Below are 26,618 nucleotides of genomic sequence, written 5' to 3'. Positions count from 1 at the left end.
TAAAATCATGTACCATCTATCCAATGGTTAAAATTGCACCAATATCATTTCATATGACACAACAAAGATACATCTCAAAATAAATAAATAAATAAATAAATAAATAAAAAGAAAGAAAGAAAAGAAAAGAAAAGAAAAGATAAATCTTTACCAATCTAATCCAAAGTTGGGTAGATCATCAAATCAGTGTTTCTCATAAAGTTTTGCTGAAAAGTCCAAATTTGATATTTCTCCTAACCATCTAATGATAGATTAGTCAACATTAACAAAACTGTGAGCCATCTAGACTAGGAAGAAGAAAAATAAATAAATAAATAAATAATCCAGTATGTATCAGCTACCAAAACCTTACTTGAACAAATTAATCCGAGGTTAAACCACTATTAGCAAAAACGCGTTTTAAACATATTCTCATTTTTTACGGTATAAAACACTTTTTCCGGTATGCTTCTCAAAGATACTTAAAAAAACAGCAATTAGCAAGCATTTCCGTTCTAAACACGTTTAAAACGCGTTTAAACACTTTTTTTTTTTTTTTCGTTTTTTAAGACTTAACTTGTTGAACATAATGCCTACTTAATTGATCATATCTTTCTCTCCCAAACTCTGACCACTTGATTCTTTCGTTGACTTGAAGCTAACTCAATGGTATATATTTCTCATGAAATCATCTTCAAATCAATATTAATGTATGGATCCCGAAATTGAGATATAAATTAATGCATTTGCTGAAAAATGTTTCTAAAGTGATGACTCCTAATTCAAACTAAACATACATTACTCCAAGAGTATGTTGACTGTGTTGACAACAATAAACAACATCATAGCCAAATCACATTGCTCAATAAAACTTGGACATGTGTGTTGTATGAATTTAGAATTGATAGTAGATGATATTCAATTATATATCATAAAATTTATAATGAGACATGAGGTATATATGCATTAGTGTTGGATACTGCAGTTATTTTGAACATTAGATGCAAGTATTCATGTAATAATTCCTTAATTTGTAGGAGTATAGTATCATTTTTTTGGTCCTGTTTATTTAAAATCTACACGTTTAAAACCCATATCGTCTGTTTTCTGTTTTTTACCATTTTCTATTTTTTTATCATTTATTTGACCGTATCGTTGAAAAAATTTTACTATTTAAAATCCATATCACCCGTTTCTGTTTTTTTACTGTTCCCATTTTTACTAACAGGGATTAAACCCATGACTCCCATTTATTCCTGTCATTAAGGAAGTTCTAGTGCGAGTTCTCTCTCTCACAATCTCAAAGTCGTTGAGACGTGGAGTAATTAAAAATGTCTAGGTAATAGTTCGAAAATTTGATATTATAAGTAGGTTGAGGTGTGAGGGTATGCAGGAGGACAATATCTATATCTCAAACATTTCCCTTTGATCGATCTTTCTCCTTTATTTTAGAGAGAGAGAGAGAGAGAGATGGAGATGGGTACCCTGCATCGGAATTCAGTAGCGGCCCAAGCAGGAGAGGGAGAAGTGATTTATTCTTCCTCACAAACAGCATGTGGTCAAGATGGACAAAAGAACGCCCAGTTAGATGCCGGAGCTCTATTCGTTCTCAAGTCTGAAGGTACTTCCCCACCCCCGCCGCCACCGCCGCCCCTTACCCTTAATTTGCTTCTCTCTCTCTCTCTCGGCCGGAGGGTTGTGGTGGTGGAACAGTGAAGTTGGTTGTTATTTTGGATTAATAATTGTGTGATTTGATTTAAATAATTGTGTAGGATCATGGATGCACTGTGGATACCATTTGACGACGTCGATAGTAGCTCCGGCGCTGCTGAGTCTACCGTATGCCTTCGTATCGTTGGGATGGATAGGAGGAATGGTGTGTCTGTGTATGGGAGCGGCGGTGACGTTTTACTCATACAACCTAATCTCATTGGTTCTTGAACATCATGCCCACTTGGGTCACCGACAACTACGCTTCAAAGACATGGCCGACCACATCTTAGGTAAGGACAAAGGACTACTCTTCTATTTTTGGCCTTCTCCCAAGGCCCTCAAGTGGTCATTTTGGGTTCAGGCCTTCCCTTAAACTGTGATCAAATGGGATCAAAAACCCCACTTGCGATGGGGATTTGAGACCATGGAATCAAGCATCGGTACTGTGATTAAAAATTTTCTAGATTAAAAAAAAAATAAAATTTACTGATCCTAACTGATACGATTTTCAATCTTTGATCGATCTTTATCGATACCAATCTATATCGTCCCAATTTCAGCTGTGACCGATACTTGCACCAAGTTTTAAAACCTTGTATGGTACACAACACTCCCCTTGATGGATGGCCATCACAATTCGCAATATCACATCACTATTTTTTCATTTTTTCATTTTTTCATTTTTTCTTTTCTCTAGGGGTAGGAGAATATCACATCTGACCAAGTGGGAAAAGAGGAACTACGTATAGGGTGGGGCTGATGTTCTTGGCCGGCCTCACTGGGTGGGTGACTAGGTGTCCATTTATAGGGTCAACCATGGGTTAAAAAAATGGTATCATCTATATGATCTCGTATAGTCTTTAAGAATAGGAGAGAATAAATTATATGAAAATGATAGAAAGGAATCTGTACAAAGTAACATATCAATCATTTTCTCTTAAAATGGAGAAAAGTCAAAATATTAAAACGTTCCGAGAAGAAAAAAGATAGAAAAAAGAAAAAAAATGAATCCACCATTCAAGGCAAGCAAGTGGGCGGCCAAGGATATGTATATTTTATGACTTTGGCACGTGAGATGATAGAAGAGCTTTGACGCTGCACGTTTGACTGACCGAATTGGGCAAATGACAACTCTCTCCCTCTCCCTCTCTCTCAACTTTCTAGACATGAAAAATTATACGAATTGAAATTGATTAAACAGAGAGGGTTTTTCTAAGCAAATGATACACGAAATCGCATTAATGGATGATGATAAAACCATTTCATAAATGAGGGCAGAGAAGAAGTCATTTTTATATGAACAAGAAAGAGAGAGAGAGAGATGGTACTAGTATAGGGGTGTCAATCGGTCGATCAGGCCGGGTTGGGTCGGTCTTGGTCAGGCCTAATCGGGTTTGACCATTTAGAAGTTTTGCACCATGAATGCTAGTTTAAGTAAACGAGTCTAGCTTTGGGGGGCATGGTACGGTTTATAATTGGGCCGGTTAATGTCGGGCTTTAATCAGACTTCCTTATTGAGTTTTAATCAGGCCTTAACCGGGCTATGGACCTATTTAAATATAAACGGGCTCTAAACGGGCTTTAAACATGCCTACTATAAAATTATTTTGTTAAGTGAGTTGAAGACCCAAAAATATGTGATACAACTCTTTAATCAAGATGAGAAATGATATGAGATTATAGTTGTTTTTTAAAAAAAGAGAAGAAGAAAATATGACCATTACAACTTACAAAACAAAGGTTAATTAATCAAATCCTATTACAAAGCAAAGGGTAAGAAAGTTTAATTAGTTTCCTACTAGTAGTGGTAAAATAAGAATTTAATGTAGTATTAAAGGGATCGGGCTAGGTCGGGCTACAACGAGTCTGTTCAAGTCGGGCTTATAAATGTGTTGGTTCGGTCGGGCGCCCGACGGGCTAGCTACTTGCACCATGAACGCCCGTTTAATAGACATGTTGGGTCCAAGTCCAACACGTTTATTAATCGGACCAATCCAAGTCAGGCCATAAACGAGTTAGGCTCGATCGGACTTACCGGTGCGAGCTCAGAATTGACATCCCTATCCTAGTATACCCTTTGAGGTTGGTTCAGAAACCATTTTCCTTGATTAAACTGAGAGTATGGTGTCCCTTATTTTCTTGAATTAATTGCCAAAAATTTTGTTACAGTTTATTTATTTATTTTAATTTTAATTTTATTTATTTATTTATTATTATTTTGTGTGGATGATAGGGCCAGGATGGGGTAGATATTTTGTGGGGCCAATTCAATTTGCAGTCTGCTATGGTGCTGTTATTGGGTCTTCTCTTCTTGGGGGTGAGTGCATGAAGGTTAGTTGCTCCCTCTTCCTTCTCATATATCCTCTCTCTCTCTTTAATCCATTTATATATAGAGACTTTCATGCTATGGTGTTTGGTAAATTAAGAGTTACATGCCTTCAATAAAAATAAATAAATAAATAAAGTTATATATGTCTACTCTATTTTATATTTTATATGAATAAATGGGTAAAATATTTTTCAAAAAAAATAAATACATAAACTTTTTCTATACTAATGGAAAAGTAGCTATCCCAAAGAGAGCTTTTTTGAACTTGCATACCTAGTTAGAATCTTCAAGGGCATTTTTGGTATGAATTTCGACCATGGCCGACACCACGGCCAGCAGGTACATTGATTGAGACTCAAATATCATAGAGAGGTAGGCACATCTTCTTTTATATGTGTCACTTTTAGACCCAAATGAAGTACATTGTTACGTGCCAAAATCAAATGGAAGACATTAATGAAAAAACAACTCAAGAAAAACTATAGAATTTAATATTAAAAAAATAATGAAAATTATGCAATACATGATGAACTGTACAATTGAAATAAAACCTAAAAATTTAGATTCTAACTCCAATTAGATCATTTCCTTTTTGCCTTGATCATCCTACTCTGTCGCTTAATGTACCAACTATGGACCTGATTAATTTTATATATGGAAATTTCCATATTGGTTACACTAAAGTTGAGAATGATTAAATTGCCTAGTTTGACTTTACATTTATTAAAAATAATCTAGATTGTCTTCATTCAAGAGTCATTTAGCATTTTATTTTATTTTTATAAGATTCCAACCCTTTTTTAAAATATATTTTCCTCTTTTAATGGAGTCCTTTTACTTATTATGAGCACATGTGAAGATAAATTTGAACGGTGTAGACTACGCCTCTTTATATAGTTTTTATTTTTATAGATTCTTTTGAGGAGAGAGAAAAAAATGAATAGAAAAATTTATGTAACGGAATGTCCTTAAGAAATAGGGGTGCGAATCAATCGGTTCGATTCAAATTAGTTTCGGTATGAAAATTGATGAATTAAAAACCAAACCACAAAGGAAAGGTTCAGTTCGATCGATTTTGATTTAATTTGATGAGTTCGATTTCTTTTATTGGTGTGTTATTGGGTCGGTTTTGATCCGATTTGATTTAATTTAACATATAACAAGTAAGAACTGAAAATTATTATTTGTTTTGCAGACAATTTATGTGCTATCAAAACCAGATGGGACCATGAAGCTGTACGAATTCATAACCATATTTGGATGTTTTATGCTGATTTTAGCTCAAATGCCATCGTTCCACTCTCTAAGGCACATCAATTTTATTTCCTTGCTTCTTTGTCTTGCTTACAGTGTCTGTGCCACAGCTGGTGCCATCTACGTAGGTATAAAATCCAGCACTTCAATTAATTATTGAAAGAAAGAATACTACCCGTTAATGTACATGTGTCTACGCCTAGACACAATGAGTACAAAAAGACCACACTCATGCCCCGCAGCTGAAATACTTGCACATACCCTTCCATTGGCCGTGTGGGCTAACCGGCGTGTACTTCAAGCTAATTAAGATTACAGAGGATAATTATGGTTTTGGGAGAAATAATTATCATTTTATGATATCAGGTAGTACATCCAAGGGACCTGTCAAAGACTATTCCATTACTGGTGATACAACCACCAAGGTCTTCGGTGTCTTCAGTGCAATAGCCATCATTGCCACCACATATGGGAATGGAATTATTCCGGAGATTCAGGTTTTGGATCATCTTTATTTAAACCTAACTATACATAGTTAAAGTTTTGGATCATCTTTAATTAATCTATCTCTCTCTTTCTCTCTCTCTCTCCACAGGCAACTTTAGCTCCACCAGTGAAAGGGAAGATGTTCAAGGGGCTACTAATTTGCTACATTGTAGTGATGGTTACTTTCTTTAGTGTCGCCATAGCTGGCTATTGGGCTTTTGGAAACCAATCTGCTTCAATAATCTTAAGCAACTTCATTGATAGTGATACTGGCAAAACTTTGGTGCCCAAGTGGTTTCTTATGATGACCAATATCTTTACTCTTCTCCAATTGGGAGCTGTTGGTGTGGTAAGAATTGAATAATCGATAGTCTCAAATTTATTATCTAGGTCCTTGGATGTATCTTCATCTAATAGCTTAAGTTTTTTAGTTGAATTAACCTCGTTATTTTATGTTGCAGGTCTACTTGCAACCCACAAATGAAGTACTTGAGAGTACATTTGGAGACCCAAAAAGCCCTGAGTTCTCTATGCGTAATGTTGTGCCAAGGTTAATTTCTCGATCTTTAGCTGTTGTGACTGGAACCATACTTGCAGCAATGCTTCCTTTCTTCGGAGATATAAATGCTTTGATTGGAGCTTTTGGGTTCTTGCCCCTCGACTTCGTCATGCCGGTGGTATTCTACAATTTTACGTTTAGGCCATCGATACGAAGCCCGGTTTTCTGGCTAAACACTACTATTGCTGTGGTATTTGGTATTTTAGTTGTGCTGGGGTCAATTGCATCAGTGAGACAAATAGTTATTGATGCCAACAGTTATAAATTGTTTGCTAATGTATGATCCCTCCTTATAGTAATCTATGCCAGATATGTTGTTTGTAATGTTTAAAGCCATTCAATTAAATGTTATTTAAATTTCCTTCTCCATCATCCTATCATTTTGGTTTCATGGGATTTTGGAGGAATTTAGGATTATGACGTGGATTATATCCATCTTGTAGCAGTTTGTATGAGTTAATTACAACAATTAAGACCATCGATAAGAGTTTTGTCCCATTGAAAAAACTTCTAATATGATATAATCTTATTTTAAATCTCTATCTATATTTCCAGTTTTTTATTAAAAGAAGGATTCGCAGGCCATGAAAAGCTTAGAGTTTGAACACTGGCACAAAGGAATGGCAAATAACATGCAAGGTGATCTAACCCTATGATTAACAGTATGTCTCATTATTGACACTTGCCACTATTGGTTTGGTGCTGTTTAAAGGGTAAGAGAATGTTATCCATTTCCGTGATCATTGTGTTTGTCGGAATTTCACGTGGATGGGCGTAAGTAATAATTTTACATCGGAAGTGGATAGCCCAATGTGAAGACTTATAAATACTTGTGCACCTTCTAAGCACCCTTTCTTTAACAGTTAGTTTTTTAGGATGAATTCTACCCAAATCCCTAACAAAGCCACTACTTAGACCAATGAAAGACTATGTGAAGGTATCTTCGGCACATGGGGCAGGCTCATTAACAAAAAATATGTCTTAAACACCAACACTTATCCTAATTTTTGCCATTCAAAATGATAAAGAGGTATGTGCAGAGGATTCATTCAACCTATGCAGTCCAAGCCAGTCTGACTAATAATAAGCAAACTGTTCTTCTTGGGATCAGTCTCATTAGTTTCTTTGTTATTTACCTTAAAAAAAATATCAAATTCTCACTTATAATTAGAAATTTAATTTACCCTTATTTACACTATGAGTTATATCCAAATACAAAAAAATATTTTTTTTAGTAAAGTAATACAAAAAAATAATTATGGCAAATATAACCTTTTCAAAGTCAATTTCATTCTTTTTCTCCATGGCCCTACTCCACTCAACTTGTTGCTCCAACTCCCAATAGATATTCTCTGACTCCACCCAACTGCCAATAGAGTTTCAAATGGTTTTCAGTGGCTCACCCGGGTGGACCAGCTATTTTGGATATCGTTGAAGCACCAATGAGATTGAAGAAGAAACTGAAGGCATCAAGTAAAGTTTTGAGTGAGTGGTAATATATGTCACCAATGGGGTTGGTAGCCTAGTGGTAAAAATTCCCTTAATTTATCATCATTCGAGTCGAGTGGTTGTAAGTTTGAGTCTTGGCATATCCACTATTGCCCATTGATCCTGCGGAAGCACTACTTACCGTATGAAGGCTTAGAAGATAATATGTCAAGTCGTATTATGTTGTTTCATTATAGGTAGGGGTGTCAAGTGGCCACGCCAGGCTGGTCTTGGTCGGGTTTAGTTGGGTTTGGCCAAATTTTGGGCTGCATGTGAACGCTCGTTAGTTAAACATGTTTAGCTAGGGCGGATATGGTACAATTGATAATCGGGTCGGTCCATCTCAAGCTCTGATCGGGGTGCCATAAATAGGCCTTAACCGAGCTACATACCTATCTAAACTTTAAACGGGCTTTAAATGGGCCATTTTTAAAATTAGTCTCTTAAATGTCTTGAATGAGAATACTAATAAAATGAAGCATAGATGGACATAGCAAAAAAATTTCCCATTATTTAAATGGATTAAAAAAAAAAAGGGGGCATAAAAAAAAAAAGGGCATAACAGCTAATTTACTAAGGTACTCAGTCTTTAACCCACGAAACTCAAATCAATTAAACTATAGGCCTGCACAACCCAAGTTTAGCAAGTTCAAATCAATTAAACTATTCTTGAAAAAGATGAATATTTAGATAACAACCACCACCATCTCAAGTGTACTTATCATCATAGCCTTAGCACTAAATAAAAGTAGTATTAAAAAAAATATATATACAAGTAGTATTAAAGGGGTCGGGCTAAAAGGAGTTGGTTCAAGTCAGGCTTATAAATATGTCAAGCCGATCGGGCACCCGTTGGGCTAGGTGGCTACACCATGTGCTATATATTTAGAAATATATTGGACTTGACATATTTATTAATTGAACTGGTCTAGGTTGGGTCATAAACGTGTCGTTTTGATTGGGCCTTATCACTACGGCCTGAAATTGACAAATGACAACCCTTATTATGGTTATCGGTCATTCTGAAACTTGATATGATATTGGCATAGATTATTAACGAATCGTTCATATTAAATAGAAATACTTTTGATTTTCCTTAAAAATAACGGTTTTTGACATTTTTACTCATGATCTGAACCATTCAACTGATGATCAGTCACGCATCAAAATTGAAAATATGCAAAACCAATATGAATCACCCATATCAGACGATATGATATTGAAAACTCAGTCCTTTTTTCCTTTACTTTAGAAAAGTAACTTTATGAAAAGCAACAATGGCATAAGTCACTTGACTCAATGGTAGGGCAAACCACATTTTAGTGCAATAAATTCAAAGTCTGAGTTTCCCTTGATCGACGGTCAAGGGAAAATATATCATGGTTAATTGACTCAATATAAGACTTATTCAATCAACTCCTACCCTCCAAAAGATTAGATAAAAACACTTTTTTTTTTTTAAACAAAATATATATACTAGATCAGTATTGATTGATTTGGTCTAAGGAATCACACAGCACACCTTGGGCATGAAACATGACTAGCCGTGATTGATTGAGAAGTCTAGCTAGCTCTAATCTAGTTCATGTGTTTCCATTTGTATTAGTAAGTGATAGGTGACCAATTTCCAACATACCCAGCCACGTTTGTTTCACACTAAGTACTTAACAATCATTGGCCATTTTGATGGTTTAAAGAGATTCTATAGTCAGTTCCCTCTCACTTCCAAATTGATAATAACTAAAGGGGACCGGATGTGTTTGTTTTAGGCACGGCCCCTTGATCTTACCCTTTAGATGGAAAAATCAAGGGGTAGCACAATTGGTGAGCAACAAATTTGGTACAAGCTGTAAACTTGGACGTCCTGAGTTCGACTCCCACTAGGCACACCTTGGGCCACTCACACGAGGGTGTTTAGTGCTCTTCACTGCTTTCAGTGAAAGTTGAATGGTTCTCATTCAACCCCGATATGACCCGGTCCATGCAGTTGTGGGATCAGTATGAGCCACCGGACTAGTCAGGCCGAAGGCTTGGATACTCGTCGTTAGCAAGAAAAAAATCCTTTAGATGAGCGAGAGAGGGTATCACACACGACTTGACAGATTTTCCTTTAGCTACAATTAGTGGAGGATCAATGTTTAATAATCCTATGATGGTCACTGATTCTTCAGCCAACGATGTTGTAAAACTTTTTTTCTTAAAAAAAAAAAGTTATGATAAAAACATGAAACACACAAGGCTTGCATACAAAAACAGATAAAGACATGAAATGCAATCGTAAGTTATGATAATGAAAAGATTTATCAAATCTCCAAGTGACTATCCCAATATCCTTCTCTCTCATTCTTTCTTTGCCTTAATTCCGATCAACAATTGAGCCAATGGATTTCAATTGGATTGAGCGTTAGAAATAAATGAGGGGGAAATCAAAAGTATGCGTCATTTAGGCATTGTTTTAGTGCATGGTGCCAGAGCAAGCATCAACCATCTTGAAAATCAATACAACATTGGCATAGACCTTGAATCGGTATCAAATCACCTATATGGGACAAAAAAATACACTTAATTTTTCTAAAAAAGTAGAATTTTTAACATTTTTACCTTTGATTTGCACTGTTCAACCGATACGATATCAACCATGCATTAGGATCGACAACATACAAAATCGATATGAATAATCCGATATCATTACCTTTTTTTTTTTCCTTAATTACCCTACATAAATGCATATAGTATTGCCATAGAATCGTTAGTGAGACATGTGTTTTACCAAGAAAAAAAAAATAGTGAGAAATGTGTTGAGAGTAAAGCCTCTGAATTCAACCCGGTACGTGTCAGCTGGGCAAACCCTTTTGTTAATTCAACAAAATTAAGCGATTGTAAATCCATATCTCTCTCTCTCTCTCTCTCTCTCTCTCTCTCTCTCTCTCTAAGTCGGAACGAGAAAGCACTGCCAACCGGGGATGTGTGCTTGACGTGGTCGACGCGGTGGAGAGGATCCAGGTCCCACAAAGTCGTTGAAACCAGGAAAGGGTTTGAAAATTTTGGATACACCCACTATAAGTACGTAGGTGAAGGTTTGAGGGTATCCAAGAGGACATGCAATATCTCTCTAACATCTCTCCCTTTCCATCCATCTTTCTCCTCCTCTCACATCACTTCTGCACCTAATCTTTCATCCTTTTATTTCAGAGAGAGAGAGAGAGAGAGAGAGATGGGTACCCTGCATCTGAATTCAATAGCAGCAGCCCAAGGAGCAGAGGAAGAAGAAGAAGTGGTTCTTTCTTCATCACTAACAACTGATCAGCAGGGACAAAAGAAGGCAGCGTTGGATGCCGGAGCTCTGTTCGTTCTCAAGTCTAAAGGTACCGCCCGCCGCCGGCAGGCCCACCCACCCACTTAACTCCCATACCTTTATTGAAGTAGTGGGATTAATAATTGTGTGATTTAAATATCTGTGTAGGATCATGGATGCACTGTGGATACCATTTGACGACGTCGATAGTGGCTCCGGCACTGCTGAGCCTACCATATGCTTTCGCAGCGTTGGGATGGATAGGAGGAGTGGTGTGTCTGTGTGTGGGAGCGGCGGTGACTTTTTACTCATACAACCTAATCTCATTGGTTCTTGAACATCATGCCCACTTGGGTCGTCGACAACTACGTTTCAAAGATATGGCCGATGACATCTTAGGTACTACTTACACCTCAACCAACATCATAGGGGCCAACACTAGTTTGATTGCATGGTGTCAATCACTCAGGTTTAATCGGGCTTGACCAATTTCACATCTTGCTAGGATTAAATAATCAAATTTACATTGCGCAGATATGATATGATTTATAATTGATTCATCGGGTTTGAACTTAATGCGCCTTAAACATACTACAAGACTGTTAAAATAAACTTAATTGGTTGCTGTATAAGTTGAGGTTGTACCAGCCAGGGGAATAGAATCTCAAAGGTAGGAATGAAAAAGTTCAATTTCAGTGGGTATTTTCAAACATGCCCCTAAGATTCGATCCCCTTGAGATTGCAGCAAGTCGGGCAGCAGCTAAATTTTTTTTGAACTATTAGATTATAAACAAGGCATGCCTAAATTTTATCTTTAACGTGGAGCTGTAGGATAATACCAATAAAATGGGCTTTTACATGAATTAAAAAGTCCTCAAAATTTCCTGTAAATTAGGGGCATCAAATTACCACTTTCGATTAAAAATTGATAAAAGTTATTAATAAAGGGTCAACCATGGTCTCTGATTAAAAATTGGTAGAAATGATTTATAAATGGTAAACCATTGTGTCTTTCTCTCTTTCTGTTTCGTGTGAATCAACTATCAAACTTTCATAAATGAAAAATGAGAGATTAACGAACTCTCTCAGGGCGCACAGGCCCTAAGTCAACATGGAGTCAAGAGAAGACACACATGGACATCAATAAGGGTAGGTTTCACAAAAGTGGGGCTGCCATTACGTCGTCCTCTATGTGTAAGCGCAATGGCCGCATGACCAAGAAATATACTTTTCTCAATAAAAACTGTACATCTTGAAAATTAGTATACGAAGACGCTGAGGAATGATAAAACAATTTCATTCGTAAGGGCAAAAAAAATCATTTGATATGTGCAATAGACAGTATGGTGTCCTCTATTTTCTTGAATAAATTTCTAACATGTTTATTATTATTTATTTATTTGTTTTTTTATCTATTTTTGTGCGGGTGATAGGGCCAGGATGGGGTAGATATTTTGTGGGGCCTATTCAATTTGTGGTCTGCTATGGTGGAGTTATTGGTTTTGCTCTTCTTGGGGGTCAGTGCATGAAGGTTAGTTGCTTCCTCTTCCTCGTCCATCGCCCTTAGTCCATTATGAAAACTTTCATGCTATCATATATAGTTGGTAAATTCGGTTTATCAGTTACATATTCACTTATTAGAAAAGTATATATTAAATATAATAAAAATAATTCACTTTTTTTCTTTTAAATAATGAAACGGTAGTTATCTTTTAGGCAACGAAGGCTTTTTTTTTTATTTTTTTATTTTTTTATAATATATTTTCTCTTTTAATGGATCCCTACTATTTATTAGGAGCATATGGGAGTAGGTGCAGTTTATGCTTATATTAATTCTTTTGAGAAAAGAGAGAAAAATGAGTAGAAAAATCTCTGCATGTGATCATGTATAAGTATTTTCTCTCTCTAAGATTTATTAATGGGGCACATTCATGAATCAAAGTCTGGATCCTCTACCCACATGGGGGAGGTCAATAAAATGGAAGATTCATCTAACCCTTAGCATAAGTCACTTGGGTTGGAGATTCCATTTGATTGGCCCTTAGCATATATGTGGGTAGTACCCTCCATGCGTAGAGAATCTGGACTCCTGCAAGCGGCTTACCTTGATCAACTTAGGTTGCGTTTGGTAACGCTTTTGTTTCAAAAATGACTTTTCGTGTAAAAAACGAGAATTTTAGTTTTTGTGTCAAAAATGCTTTTTTTTTTTTTAACCAAAATGAAACGACGAAACTGTTAATTATTGTTTCTACTGTTTTTTCATTTTACCTTTTGTTCTAATAAAAGCGAAACACATTATAAATGCACAAAATGTTTTATTTTGTAGAACGAAAAAACTTCAAAAACGTTTTTCTGCAACGTTACCAAACACAACCTTATTATATCTTTTTATGGGGAGAGGTAATCGTCCCCGCATGAGATTCCACCATTCAAGAAATATCCAAACCACGAGTTAAAGCAATCCCATGTGGGAATTTCACCACATGAGGAGAGGATTCAAACTCTTTCACAGGAATCAAAACTTTGAGGACCAACTACAGACACCATTAACTAATATCTTTATGAACCAAGATTCATATAACAAAGATTGATGATGTACAAGTAAGAACTGAAAATTATTTTTTTTGCAGACAATTTACTTGTTATCAACACCAGAGGGAACCATGAAGCTTTACGAATTCATAACCATATTTGGATGTTTTATGTTGATCTTAGCTCAAATCCCATCTTTCCACTCTCTAAGGCACATCAATCTTGTTTCCTTGCTTCTTTGTCTTGCTTACAGTGCTTGCACCACAGCAGGTGCCATCTACGTAGGTATAAATCTAAACCACAATTATTAGCACCAAAATACCCTTTAAGTCAATCAAGATTACAAAAAATTATGGTTTTGGGAGAAGTAATTATCATTTTATGATTCAGGAAGTACATCCAAAGGTCCTCTCAAAGACTATTCCATTCATGGTGATAGAACAAGCCAGGTCTTCGGTGTCTTCAGTGCAATAGCCATTATCGCCACCACATATGGGAATGGGATCATTCCAGAGATCCAGGTTTAACCCTTTTTTTCTTTTTTTTAAACGATGTGTATCTAGGCTTTCAACCTAACTAGTCCAACGGATCCATATTGACAGGCAACGTTAGCTCCTCCGGTGAAAGGGAAAATGTTCAAGGGACTACTAATTTGCTACGCTGTAGTGATGGTTACTTTCTTTAGTGTCTCCATAGCCGGCTATTGGGCTTTCGGAAACCAAGCTAGTGGAATAATCCTCAACAACTTCATCCACAGTAATGGCAACACTTTGGTGCCAAAATGGTTTCTTATGATGACCAATATCTTCACTCTTCTCCAACTGGGAGCTGTTGGTGTGGTGAGAATTGAATTTCCGACATATAATATTACTTACATAATCTCACATCAGTTATCTGAGATCTTGGATATATCTTCGTTTAATAGCTTAAGCTTTTGATGTATATTTATATGTTGCAGGTCTACTTGCAACCCACAAATGAAATACTTGAACGTATATTTGGAGATCCGAAAAGCCCCGAGTTCTCTATTCGCAATGTTGTGCCAAGGTTAATTACTCGATCCTTAATAGTTGCGACAGGAACCATACTTGCAGCAATGCTTCCATTCTTTGGAGATATGGGTGCTTTGATTGGAGCTTTTGGGTTCATGCCTCTCGACTTCGTTTTGCCTATGGTTTTCTTCAACTTAACATTTAAGCCATCGAAACAAAGACTGGTTTTCTGGCTAAACACTGCTATTGCTATGGTATTTTCTGCTTTAGGAGTATTGGGGGCAATTGCAGCAGTCCGACAAATAGCTCTTGATGCCAAAAATTATAAATTGTTTGCTGATGTATGATCGATCCCTCCTAATCTATGCCTTTCCAAATAGTAGATCCCAAAGGATCTTTTGTTATAGGACAATTTTTTGTTGTTGTTGTTGTCCCTTGAAGATCGTAGTGAGTTTGTTGTACCCTTTCTTATTTGTTGTTCAAAGGCATAATGCCAGTAGGTGGAATCTTAACTTTGTAATTTTTTTTTTTTATGAATTTAATATATTTATTTATGAAAAAAATTTATAATTATTTGTACCATAAAATCACAGATTGAGCACTTGTCACAGAGCTTCGTGTGCTCAAAATTTGACATGTTGATCGTAGACAAAAGGGTCCATCACTTAGGCTGTGTTTGATAGTTCATCCAAAAAAATGTTTCTAATATTTTTTTCGTTTTAGGGAATAAAAAACGAAATCTTCTATTTTGAAAAAAAAAAATGTTAAAATTTAAACAATGACATTTCATTTGGAAAAAAATCATATCTCGATAATTTTCAGCCAAAACCTTCTATATCTCCTTGAAACTTTGAAAAATCAAAACCTTCTCTACTTCCTGGAAAATTAGAAAAATTAGAGTAGTGATAAAATCCATAAAAAACTCTCGCTTGATCCCTGCTCTCTCACAACAATGTTAATCATTGATCTCCCTCATTACTGTCTCGATGAAATCAGATTGAGAAATTTTACACTTTTCGTAAAGATTAAAAATTCCGTTCAATTTTTACCGTTTTTGAAATATATTTAGTAAATATAAAAAATTTTAATTTTAAAATGTAACATAGAAAGGTTACCAAACGCAGAGTTATTGTTTTTGTTTTCGCAATAACTATTTTGAGACAGAGAATTGTAGACGTAAGGATCTATCACTTCAGTTTTTTTGGCAATAACTATGTAGAGACAACATGGTGACTCTCCTGCTTCCATATTCTGTTCACATTTTGATTGATCATGAATGGAAGAGTTCATGAACATCTATCTGTCAAGCTAAACCCTGACAGCGTTATTAAACACATTGGGGAGGACTACCATGACTCTCTCTCTCTCTCTCTCTCTCTCTCTCTCTCTCTCTCTCTCTCTATATATATATATATAAATATATATATATATATATATATATTTCACCAACTTAATTACAACAAGATTTTCCCAATGTACATAAATTAAACCCAAATTTCCTACACTCACATTATTTATTCCTTCCTCTTTTTTCTTCTACTTCTAATTTTTGCTAAAACAGTCTTGAGCCGGTCACCGGCGGGTTAGAAAGGAAGACAAAAAAGACAAATCTCTAGAGCTATATCCTCATCCTCGGCATCCTTAACCGCCACCTCCAATACCTCTTTCACCACAATTCCCACGCCCACCACCTCCGCTTCATCTTCGTCCACGTAGTTCGGGTCTATCTCATGGATCGCTGCTAGTGCACCCTCCACCTCTTTCTCCCCCACCTCTGCGGATCCATTCCAATAAGGACACTTCCCTCCGTAACCCGAATTTGGTTCACCATGGACCACAGGAAGCCCATCATCCACTGGGTGACGCTCCATTCTTCTCTCTCTCTCTCTCTCTACTTAAATGAGGTCTTTACCTCTGCCTTCTTCCACACACTTGTGTTCACACCCAGCCTCCTCGTTCTTGTGCATCACCCGTAGCGTCACCGGCCAGCTCCTCCTTCGAGTAATCATGTCTATCCGATCTTGATCTTCTCCTTCTCCATCCACATCGCCGCCATGTTTACTCTCTAGGGACAGTTAGGGTGGTGGTTGGGGGTTTATGAGGGTTTTTGGAATGAAGTCGTCGGTGCTAGAGGGTTCGCTATGGTGTCACCAAGTCTCATACTTTCTATGTAACTGAACGACACGTGTGTGTTTAATTGTCCTAGTATGTTTCTCTCCACCAATCTGAACAACACGTGTACGTGCCCTTGTCCTAGTTAAGCTTCTCATCCTTCTTCTCTAACTCCACGTTGCCTTTCATAGCTGTTTAAGGAAGGGATAAAGATCTTGACCCTTTCTGGATTTAGCCATCTTGAGCCCGGCCCAAAGGCCCAATGATGTCACTTGATACTTTACTTTTGTAACATAGAAACTCAATTATGTGAGCGAAAAGGCCCTTTGCCCCTTGCCACATGATAAACTAAATAAGACCTAAATTTTGTGGATAGGTAAATCCTGAGTTATGTGTTTGTATGTTAAGTTTCAAACCAAAATGAGATTTGTCAACTGAAAAATTAATGCTTTCAAAAATTTTAGGGATTTGAAGAGTGCACAATACTGGCCAAAGGAGAATACACACTAGTGGACATATATGGGGAAGCATGCTATAGTATAAGGGATAAATGGTTGAATGCCACACCTATACCGACCGCACCCTTTCTAACCAGCTACTTTCTAAATTGCCACATGCCAGAATTAGGGGTCTCGTGAAGAGAATCCTCTCTAGAGTAGAGTGTGTAAAGATAAAGATTGTCAACAAGAAATTACAAAAAAATATAATAAAATTATTTATTCTAAACATAAAAATGATAAAATTAAAAGACAAGCATATCAAAACAGAGTCCAGATCCCCTCCTCAGCAGTGATTACGTCACCCATGTCACCCTATCTCCACACCCCATGGGTGGTATGAGATGGGGTGGTGTAAGATGGGGTGGGGTGGTTACCACCTCACTCTTACCCAATGTAGCAACTCGATCCCATCATTTCATAAAATATGAACAAATGCATTTAAAGCATAACAACAAGATAAATCTAATAAAATTATATAAAACTATATATCTTATAATGATAAAAATTCTTGGCTAACAGATTAAAAAAAATTTATAGGAAAACCAATGAAAGAAAAGGAACATAATATACTATTTCAAAGGTCAGACCAAAGCTATAAGCCAGCATATGCATCCAAAAAATAATTATATGATATTTAAAATGATGAAAAAAACAATTTACAAGAAAATATATTTTCTTCCTCCTTTAAAAATGGAAACAAAAAGAGGTGGTGATTCACATCCATTTGCTCCTTCTGTTTTCATCTGAATCCTGGCGGATAGATTGAATTCAAATAGTAAAATAATACTCTTCTTTCATTTGGGTTGATGACCCGTATGACGATTCTTTTGAATAGGCTAGTCTGTGTAAATGGAATTTTTCAAAAATGGCACCTTAAAAATTACTCCTTATCTTTTATTGATTTTTTTTTCAAGGTCTAAGGATTGAGGAGATCATTTTCGTTTTCATCAATTAAACTCAACTTGGATTAGTCTGTGTTGAATTATCACAGTTGCGTTTAGATTATCAAAAGATCCTCAAGCCTCAACAATGATCTCTAAATTTCAAGGGGTAGTCGAGTTGATAAGGGATCTTCGCTTTAGGAAACATGTGGTTTTGAGTTCATTTGGTTTTATTTTCTTGGAGCCACTCATATGGAGGAGTTTAGTATTTTTTACTACTTTCAGTGAAAGTTAAATATTCTCATAATATGACCCAATTCATGCGATTGTAGAGTATCTGTATGAATCCACCAGACTAACAAGGTGAAGGCTTGAATAACCTTCATTATTATTATTATTTTTTTTTTAATCTCTAACATTACTTACAAAAATAGAACCTTAAAAGATTACTCTTTTATTGAATTTCTGAAGCATAGACACTCATATTCTTGGCTTCACATGAGAACAAGTAACGATGAACACCAGTCAAAACTGGATGCTCAAGCTACCACACCCTATACACAAAGAAAAGACACGGCCACCTTGGGTAGACCTACAAGTCTTTAAGTCAAGATTTCTACACAAGATTGCATCACTCACTGGATCACAATCTCCTTTGCTTGCTATTACATCATCTCTTACTATCAAGTCAAGATTCCATCACCTAGTACTGGACCTATTCGACCTTCCTCTGCTATAAATACCTCAGCAGTCAACTCTGTTATTTTATCGATCATCCCTTGCTATAGCTTTCCTTCTGTCTTTGTTGGTCTCTTCTACTTCTCTGTTCTCACACTAACCAGCAATGGGAGCTGTTGGAGAAATCTTTGATTCACAGCGTGCTCAAGGTCCAGCCACAGTACTGGCCATTGGCACGGCAAATCCATCCAACTATATATACCAAACTGACTTCCCGGATTACTACTTCAAATCCACAAAGAGCCAGGACATGATAGAGTTGAAGGAGAAGTTCAAGCGAATGTGTAAGTACTACTAGCTTCGATTGTTGCAAGAATAGTCCTACATCGGTTACCCTAAGACCTTTATTCTCTCATATACATGTGATTTCCTCTACCCGATACATAATTTAAGCTTTTGCGTTGGATATTTATATAGTATCAAATCAGGGTTTCTCCATTTATATGATATCGAAGGTTTTCTCTAGTCTTGTTGTAGGTGTCTTTAGACCTACCTTTGTTCATCCATGCATGTATACGTAGTTTTAATCTGCCTACACGTGAAGCGGAGTGTTGGAAAAATAGTCCAACATGCAAGGGTCGATTATTTACACCATTTTTTTTTTATTTGGAATTGATAAGATTTTATATTTTGATGTTCTTAAAAAACAGGTGATGGATCAAACATCAGGAAACGCCACACTTACTTGACACAGGAAATTCTCAATGACAACCCTGACCTCTACAACCCAATAGCCCCAACACTTGACACACGTCAAGATATAATGATAGTTGAGGCACCTAAGTTAGCCATGGAAGCTGCATCAAAAGCAATCCATGAGTGGGGCCAACCCAAATCAAAGATAACCCACCTTGTATTCACTACTATTTCAGGTGTTGACGCACCTGGTTATGACTTCCAGCCTTTTAAACTCCTTAACCTTTCCCCTACTGTTCAACGTGTTATAATGTATCACCTAGGCTGTTATGGTGGTGGTTCTGTTCTTCGTGTTGCTAAAGACCTTGCTGAGAACAATAAAGGTTCGCATATCCTTGTTGTTTGCTCAGAGATGAACTCTGTGAGTGGATTCAAAGTACCTTCCAAGACTGATCTCCACTCCTTATTAGGATGAGTAATATTTGCAGATGGTGCAGCAACTTTGATAGTTGGTGTAGATCCTGATTTCTCAATTGAACGGCCATTGTTCCAGCTCTTCTCAACTGGTTCTCAGATTCTACCTGACTCAAATGAGATGGTTGCAGGTCACTTGCGTCAAACAGGTCTTTCAATCAGATTATCCAAAGATGTAGCCAAAACTATTTCTAGGAACATTGAGAAATGCTTGGTGGAAGCTTTCTCCAAGATGGGTAGAAGTGATTGGAACTCCATCTTTTGGGTGGCTCACCCAGGTGGACCGGCTATTTTGGACCTGATTGAAGCAACATTGGGATTGAAGAAGGAGAAACTGAAAGCATCAAGGAAAGTTTTGAGTGAATATGGTAATATGTCAAGTCCTACTGTGTTGTTCATTATGGATGAGATGAGGAGAATGTCTATGGAGGATGGTAAAACTTCAACTGGTGAAGGGTTTGATTGGGGTGTGTTGTTTGGGTTTGGACCAGGTCTTACCATGGAGACTGTAGTGTTGCGTAGTGTCTCTACAGTTTGAGCTCATTGAACAATCTTTGAGTGGTGTATGGCACACAATAGGAAGTCTCTCCCATAGTGTTAATGGTGCCATCATATATGAAGATGTAATACATAAGCTGCTAGTCCTTGCTGTATTTATAAGCATGGCTTTCACTATGGGGTTAGTAAGTTAGTTCTAGAAGTTCTACCAAAAAAAAAAAAAAAAAATTAGTTATAGAATTTTGTGTCAGTTTTTGTAGGGACCCACCTGCTTATGTATAAAGGACCAAAGGTTCTACTTTAAATTTCAAGAATAAATAAAGGAAGATCTTGTTGTAGCTTTGGTTGGTTAAAAAATATGTGATATAAATTTTTGCGTTTTTAACACTTTTTTTTTTCAATAAAGATAAATCTTGTTCTTAGAAAAATATGTAATTTTTTTTTTATAGTAACATCATGAAAACTTTAAATTTGAAGAATAAATAAATGAAAACTTGTTGTAGCCTTGGTTGGTTAAAAAATATGTAACATAGTTTTTTGTCTTTTTAACAAATTTTTTTTTTTTAATAAAGATAAATCTTGTTCTTGCGAAAATGTGAAGTTTTTTTTTTTTAATAATAATATCATAAAAAGGTACTTTCAAATTAATTTGAAAACCTCTTTTACCTTTATATTTAATAACTTTTGAAGAAGATAAGGAGTAATCAAAAGAAATTATAAGTTCTCACTTCATCATTTTGGTGAAAACAATATGCATTCATAAATAAAATAAAATATTATAAATTTTTATAATGTTAAGACTATATTTTCATACACACAAAATGTTTTTTTATCACAGATTAGTCATCCGTTCAAATTCCTATACATATCATTTTTTTTTTTTTTTTTTTTTTTGCTAATAACCCCTTGAACCTACCTCGTTTTACGGTTTATGCCTAAGAGTAAACCCCAGTTACACGCAGCTACACCTAACCATGTAGCAGATCAGTCAAAGGGAGACTCAAGCTAGAGACGTCTACTGACATACATACCCTTTTCTTTTCTTTTCATTTTCTTTCTATAGTTTTTCTATTGGAACAAGTTTATCTAGACCATGGATGTGTACATAGGTAACATTGCATTGTATCTTTGAGGGGTATTTTTTACTTTATAAATTGAAAATGAGAGTGTAAAGTAGGATGACCCAAGGGTATTGTCATGTGATCACATCAGCAATGAAGAAAAATATTTATCTCCTTAACAAAGTGGAGGAAAACTTGCCCTGGGGATGTTCAGTTGGCAAATACCAAAACCTTAAAATTAAGAGATGATGAGCTTCACTCTCCTTGGGGTCTACCTATCGAAAAAATAAAAGGTAGAGGAAAACTCAGTCATCCTCTCATTTACTTTGAAAAAAGAAAGGTCACTTACTTGACCATTTCATCTTGTCAAGTCAAAATATGGAAAAGATGTTATCAATAGTATCCTTTTCAAAGTGAGAAGAAAAAGTGAGCCAAAGAAAAATACACAAAATCAGCTTAACAAAATGCCCTTACATTCTTAGGTAATTCAAGGGATTGGTAGGTCAAGTCACATTTTAACGCAATAAATAATGGACTAAAATTTCCTTAAGCCATGGTGAAGGTGAAATTTTACTTGACCTGCAAGGCTTTAGATGCATCCAGAAGGATACCTAGAGAATATTTTGAAGAACATACTAAAACTCTATAAAGGTTTATGAATCCTAAGATAGTGTGGTGAACCTTCACGCAAAATGAAAAAAAAAAAAATCTCCTAAAATAAAAGACCGAATTTTTCTTTCAACCATGCACGGTTAATGGAGAACGAGGCCTCTGAATGACGTTGAGAGGTTATTCACACAATAGTGAGGATAATTTCAATTATTCGTGAATATATTCCACTTATTGACTCCAGAGTCCAGAGTCCTGGTCCGATCACTCATGGACTTGCTTGCAGTCCATCTAATGACATAACCCCAATTTAAAAGAAAAAACATCAATTCTACCTGAAATCAAAGAATTGAGAACGAAAGTGGAAAATTTAGAAGTGGAAAATACATACCACACTCATGAGCATCAATTTCTTCATGAAAATATACCACTTGACTTTAGAGTCTTTGTTTAATAACTAAATGTCATGCAACAGGATCGGCTTGGGTTGGGATTTCGAAAATCCTAATTGAATCCTAGGTCCCTTTAATTGGGTCCAGGTCTAATCGAGCCCTGACTTTGAAAATTTTAATCCTGACCCGTCCTCATGATCAGGCTAATTGTTCCTGACCAAAAAGAAGAAGGCACAATATAATAACGTTTCTACTGTTTAAGTGTCTAGAAATTACAGAAACGGATTTTCACGTTTCTAAAAACGAAAACGGATTTTTTGGTGTTTGATAAACATGTTTCTTGAAATGTTTTTTACAGACATAATACCACTAAAAAACCCAATAATATCATCGGATGCCCAAAAGAGAGAGAGGGTTCGATTGCCTCTTTTTAGGTTTAAATAGTTGAGAGATTTATTGGGCAAAACAACCCTTTTTTTTTTCTCAAATTCGTTTCTAAAAACGAAGAAACAAGTCCGACTTGTTTCGTCAAAGTCGTTTCTAAAATTGTAAATAGGTATAAATTTTTATTTATGTTTCTAGAAATGGGTGAAACGGAACAACTTTATCTATTATTTCTCCGTTTCTATGAACAAGAAAACGCAGAAACAGCAGAAACGGAACGTTGTCAAATGGTGCCTTAGTGTTCTGCAGACTAAACAGTTATGTTTTGCCTAAAATACTCTCCGTTCTTATATAGTACAATACTGAGTATTATCTTCACATTTTCGTATTATAATCACTTATTGGAGTTGCACATTAAGTGGTTGGTGAGTTGTTTATCTTGGAGGTGAGGACGTATAGTCAACCCAATTGGACGCAAATTCAAGGCGTTCAAATACTTTAATAAGAGTATACCAATACGACTCAACTCTACACATATTGGAGGTCTTCTTTTTACATTTCTGCATCTCTATTTTATCCAATAAGTGGTAATCTCCTTCACTATTTAATATTATTTTATTCTAAATTTGTCAAAGTCTTATACCCATTGCCATATTCTTTTTTTTGCATCTGATAGGGCTGGGCCAGGTCTGAGTCCAGGTCCAATTAAGGGGATGTAGGGTTGGGTTAGATTTTCAAAAACCTAGCCCAACCTGACCCATGTGCACCCCTAGCCTGTAACAAGAAGAAGGAAAATACAAGGTCAGTCTAGGCTGTATCCAACCCAAGGCCTCGACCTTGGCTCATCTCGGCCCAGCCCTTACTCTGGACAAAAATTTCTCAATCCTAACCCAGCCTCAAGGCTAAGGTATCTCAACCCCAATCTTATTCAGCCAAGTCTTATTCAGACCTAAAGTGGACTCAGGCCAAGAGAGTCAAACTTGCACCCCTACATGGGAGTTAATGTTTCAGTTTTGTTTAGAAACTTAAAAGGGCCAATATAGATTACACTCATGAGCATCAACTCTTCTTTTTCAAGGTTTGGGTTGATGACCTGTACGAGTCTTCACCAATCAAATTTGATTCCGTTTAGTCTATGTACATGAAATTTTCACAATTGCCTTTATATGGATTACTTACAACAATGGCTCCTTAAAAATTACTTCATATCTTCTAATTAATCTTTTCCCTAGGTCTTGGGATTGATGATATGATCATTTTCCTCTTCACCTATCAAACTTGACTTATTGGATTAATCTCTGTTGAATTATCACAGTTGCATTTAGAACTATCAAAAGATCCTCAAGCCTCATCAACCATTTTCATGGATTACTTTTTTATTAAGCTTTTGCAGGATTGTGGAAACTACACCCACCTTAATTCATGGTTTCACATGAGAACAAGTCACGATGAACACTCTAAGCCACCACATCCTATACACAAAGAGAAGACAAGACCAGCTTTGGTAGACTTACAAGTCTTTAAATCAAGATTTCTACACATGATTGCTTCACCCACTGGATCACAATCAGCTTTGCTTGCTATTACATCATCTCTAGCTATCAAGTCAAGATTGCATCACCTAGTATTGCATCACCTAGTAATGGACCTATTCAACCTTCCTCTACTATAAATACCTCTGCAATCAACTCTTCTATTTCATCAATCATCACTTGCTATAATTAGCTTTCCTTCTTTGTTTCTTCTACTTCTGTTCTAACACTAACCAGTAATGGGAGCTGTAGGAGAAATCTTTGATTCAAACCATGCCCAAGGTCCAGCCACAGTACTAGCCATTGGCACTGCAAACCCATCAAACTTTACATACCAAACTGACTTCCTGGATTTCTACTTCAGATCCACAAAGAGTGAGGACATGATCGAGTTGAAGGAGAAGTTCAAGCGAATTTGAAAGTACTACCAGCTTTTAAGACTTGGTATTCTTAAAAATTAGCGATTAAGAAGAGGGTGTCTAAGTACCTTTAAATCTACGTCAACTAATAAAATCTGATGTAGGATTTTAACTTGCTCCTTTCGCGTGAACCCCTATACTTTTTTCGCATGAAATTGATAAGATTTTATTTTGGAGTTCTTAAAACAGGTGATAGATCAACAATCAAGAAACGCCATGCTCTGACAGAGGAAATTATCAATGACAACCCTGACCTCTACAACCCAATAGCTCCAACACTTGACACACGTCAAGATATAATGATAGTTGAGGTACCCAAGTTAGCCATGGAAGCTGCATCAAAAGCAATCCATGAGAAAATCAAAGATAACCCATCTTGTATTCACTAACATTTCAGGTGTTGATGCACCTGGCTATGACTTTCAGCTCATCAAGCTTCTCAATCTTTCTCCTACAGTCCAACGTGTTATGATGTATCATCTAGGTTGCTATGGTGGTGGCTCTGTTCTTCATGTTGCCAAGGACCTAGCTGAGAACAACAAAGGTTCACGTATCCTTCTTGTTTGTTCAGAGAAAAACTCTTTGAGTGGATTCAAAGGACCTTCCAAGACTAATTTCCACTCTTTATTAGGACAGGCAATCTTTGTTGATGGCGCAGCAGCTTTGATAGTTGGTGCAGATCCTGATATCTCAATTGAACGGCCATTATTCCAGATCTTCTTAGCTGGATCTTGGATTCTACCTGACTCAGATGAAATGATTGCAGGTCACTTGCATCAAACAGGTCTTTTAATTAGATTATCCAAAGATGTAGCCAAAACTATTTCTGGGAACATTGAGAAATGTTTGGTGGAAGTTTTCTCCAAGATTGGTGTAAGTGACTGGAACTCCATCTTTTGGGTGGCTCATCCTGGTGGACCGGCTAGTCTAGACCGGATTGAAGCAACATTGGGATTGAAGAAGGTGAAATTGAAGGCATCAAGGAAAGTTTTGAGTGAATATGGTAATATGTCAAGTCCTACTGTGTTGTTTATTATGGATGAGATGAGGAGGATGTCTATGGAGGATGGTAAAGCTTCAACTGGCGAAGGGTTTGATTGGGGTGTGTTGTTAGGGTTTGCACCAGGTCTTACAGTGGAGACGGTGGTGCCACATAGTGTCTCAAGGGTTTGAGCTTATTGAGCAATCTCTGAGTGGTGCATGGTTCACTATGGGAAGTCTCTCCCATAGATAAGTTATGTTGCAATCATATTAAGTTATATGTAGAGATATATAAGCTGCTAGCTAGTCCTTCTTGTATTTATAAATATGAACTCCTCTATATTTGGGTTGTTTTGTAAACATTTGTATGGAAATTCGAATCCAAACTGGACCAAAAACCAAAACCAACCCGGTTACAAATCGATTTAAGAAACCGAAGACAAACCGAAACCAAACCGCACCGAAACCGAAACCAAACCGAAATCGGAATTTCCTTATTGGTTCGGTTTCGATTTCAAATTTTCCACACCGAAACCGAGCCAGACCGACCGATTGACACCCCTAGCTAGCACTCCCATAGTCTCCCTCTCTCTCTCCTACAACAAGAGGTATATATTAAATAATTTTTAAAAATAGAATAACGTGAAAAAAATATTGCAACTTCTCACTTCACCATTTTGATAATAACAAGATGTATCCATAAATAAAAATAAAATTTTCTAAATTTTTGCAATGATAAAACTATATTATCATAATCTCACACACAAAATGTTT

General features: G+C 36.4%; 2 protein-coding genes and 2 pseudogenes across 3 annotated transcripts; all 4 read left to right on the top strand.

Annotated features, from left to right (window-relative positions):
• The first annotated feature begins 1,275 nt into the window (after window positions 1-1,275).
• On the top strand, window positions 1,276-6,753 carry LOC122088684 (GABA transporter 1-like). 2 transcript variants are annotated; one of them, XM_042658002.1, is made up of 8 exons: window positions 1,276-1,600; window positions 1,752-1,982; window positions 3,926-4,023; window positions 5,217-5,257; window positions 5,372-5,403; window positions 5,642-5,772; window positions 5,871-6,110; window positions 6,223-6,753. In XM_042658002.1, the coding sequence occupies exons 1-8, from the start codon at window positions 1,450-1,452 to the stop codon at window positions 6,601-6,603; spliced, it is 1,305 nt and encodes a 434-aa protein (XP_042513936.1). In that variant the 5' UTR covers window positions 1,276-1,449; the 3' UTR covers window positions 6,604-6,753. The 2 variants fall into 2 exon arrangements, with proteins under 2 accessions (XP_042513936.1, XP_042513935.1); XM_042658001.1 differs by having other exon boundaries at window positions 1,277-1,600; window positions 5,217-5,403.
• Window positions 6,754-10,916: 4,163 nt separating this feature from the next.
• On the top strand, window positions 10,917-15,125 carry LOC122087982 (GABA transporter 1-like). The gene is made up of 7 exons (XM_042657125.1): window positions 10,917-11,173; window positions 11,272-11,502; window positions 12,537-12,634; window positions 13,734-13,920; window positions 14,026-14,156; window positions 14,238-14,474; window positions 14,594-15,125. Exons 1-7 carry the CDS (start codon window positions 11,023-11,025, stop codon window positions 14,972-14,974), a joined length of 1,416 nt encoding a protein of 471 aa, XP_042513059.1. The 5' UTR covers window positions 10,917-11,022; the 3' UTR covers window positions 14,975-15,125.
• A 3,839-nt stretch (window positions 15,126-18,964) lies between these two features.
• On the top strand, window positions 18,965-20,506 carry LOC122090161 (annotated as a pseudogene).
• Window positions 20,507-24,683: 4,177 nt separating this feature from the next.
• LOC122088133 lies at window positions 24,684-26,036 on the top strand (annotated as a pseudogene).
• Window positions 26,037-26,618: the final 582 nt, after the last annotated feature.

Source organism: Macadamia integrifolia, chromosome 9 (assembly GCF_013358625.1).
Source record: "Macadamia integrifolia cultivar HAES 741 chromosome 9, SCU_Mint_v3, whole genome shotgun sequence".
In the NCBI taxonomy this organism is placed as follows: domain Eukaryota; kingdom Viridiplantae; phylum Streptophyta; class Magnoliopsida; order Proteales; family Proteaceae; genus Macadamia; species Macadamia integrifolia.
The sequence above is the reverse complement of the archived record's forward strand: the minus strand, read 5'-3'. Positions and strand labels throughout refer to the sequence as shown.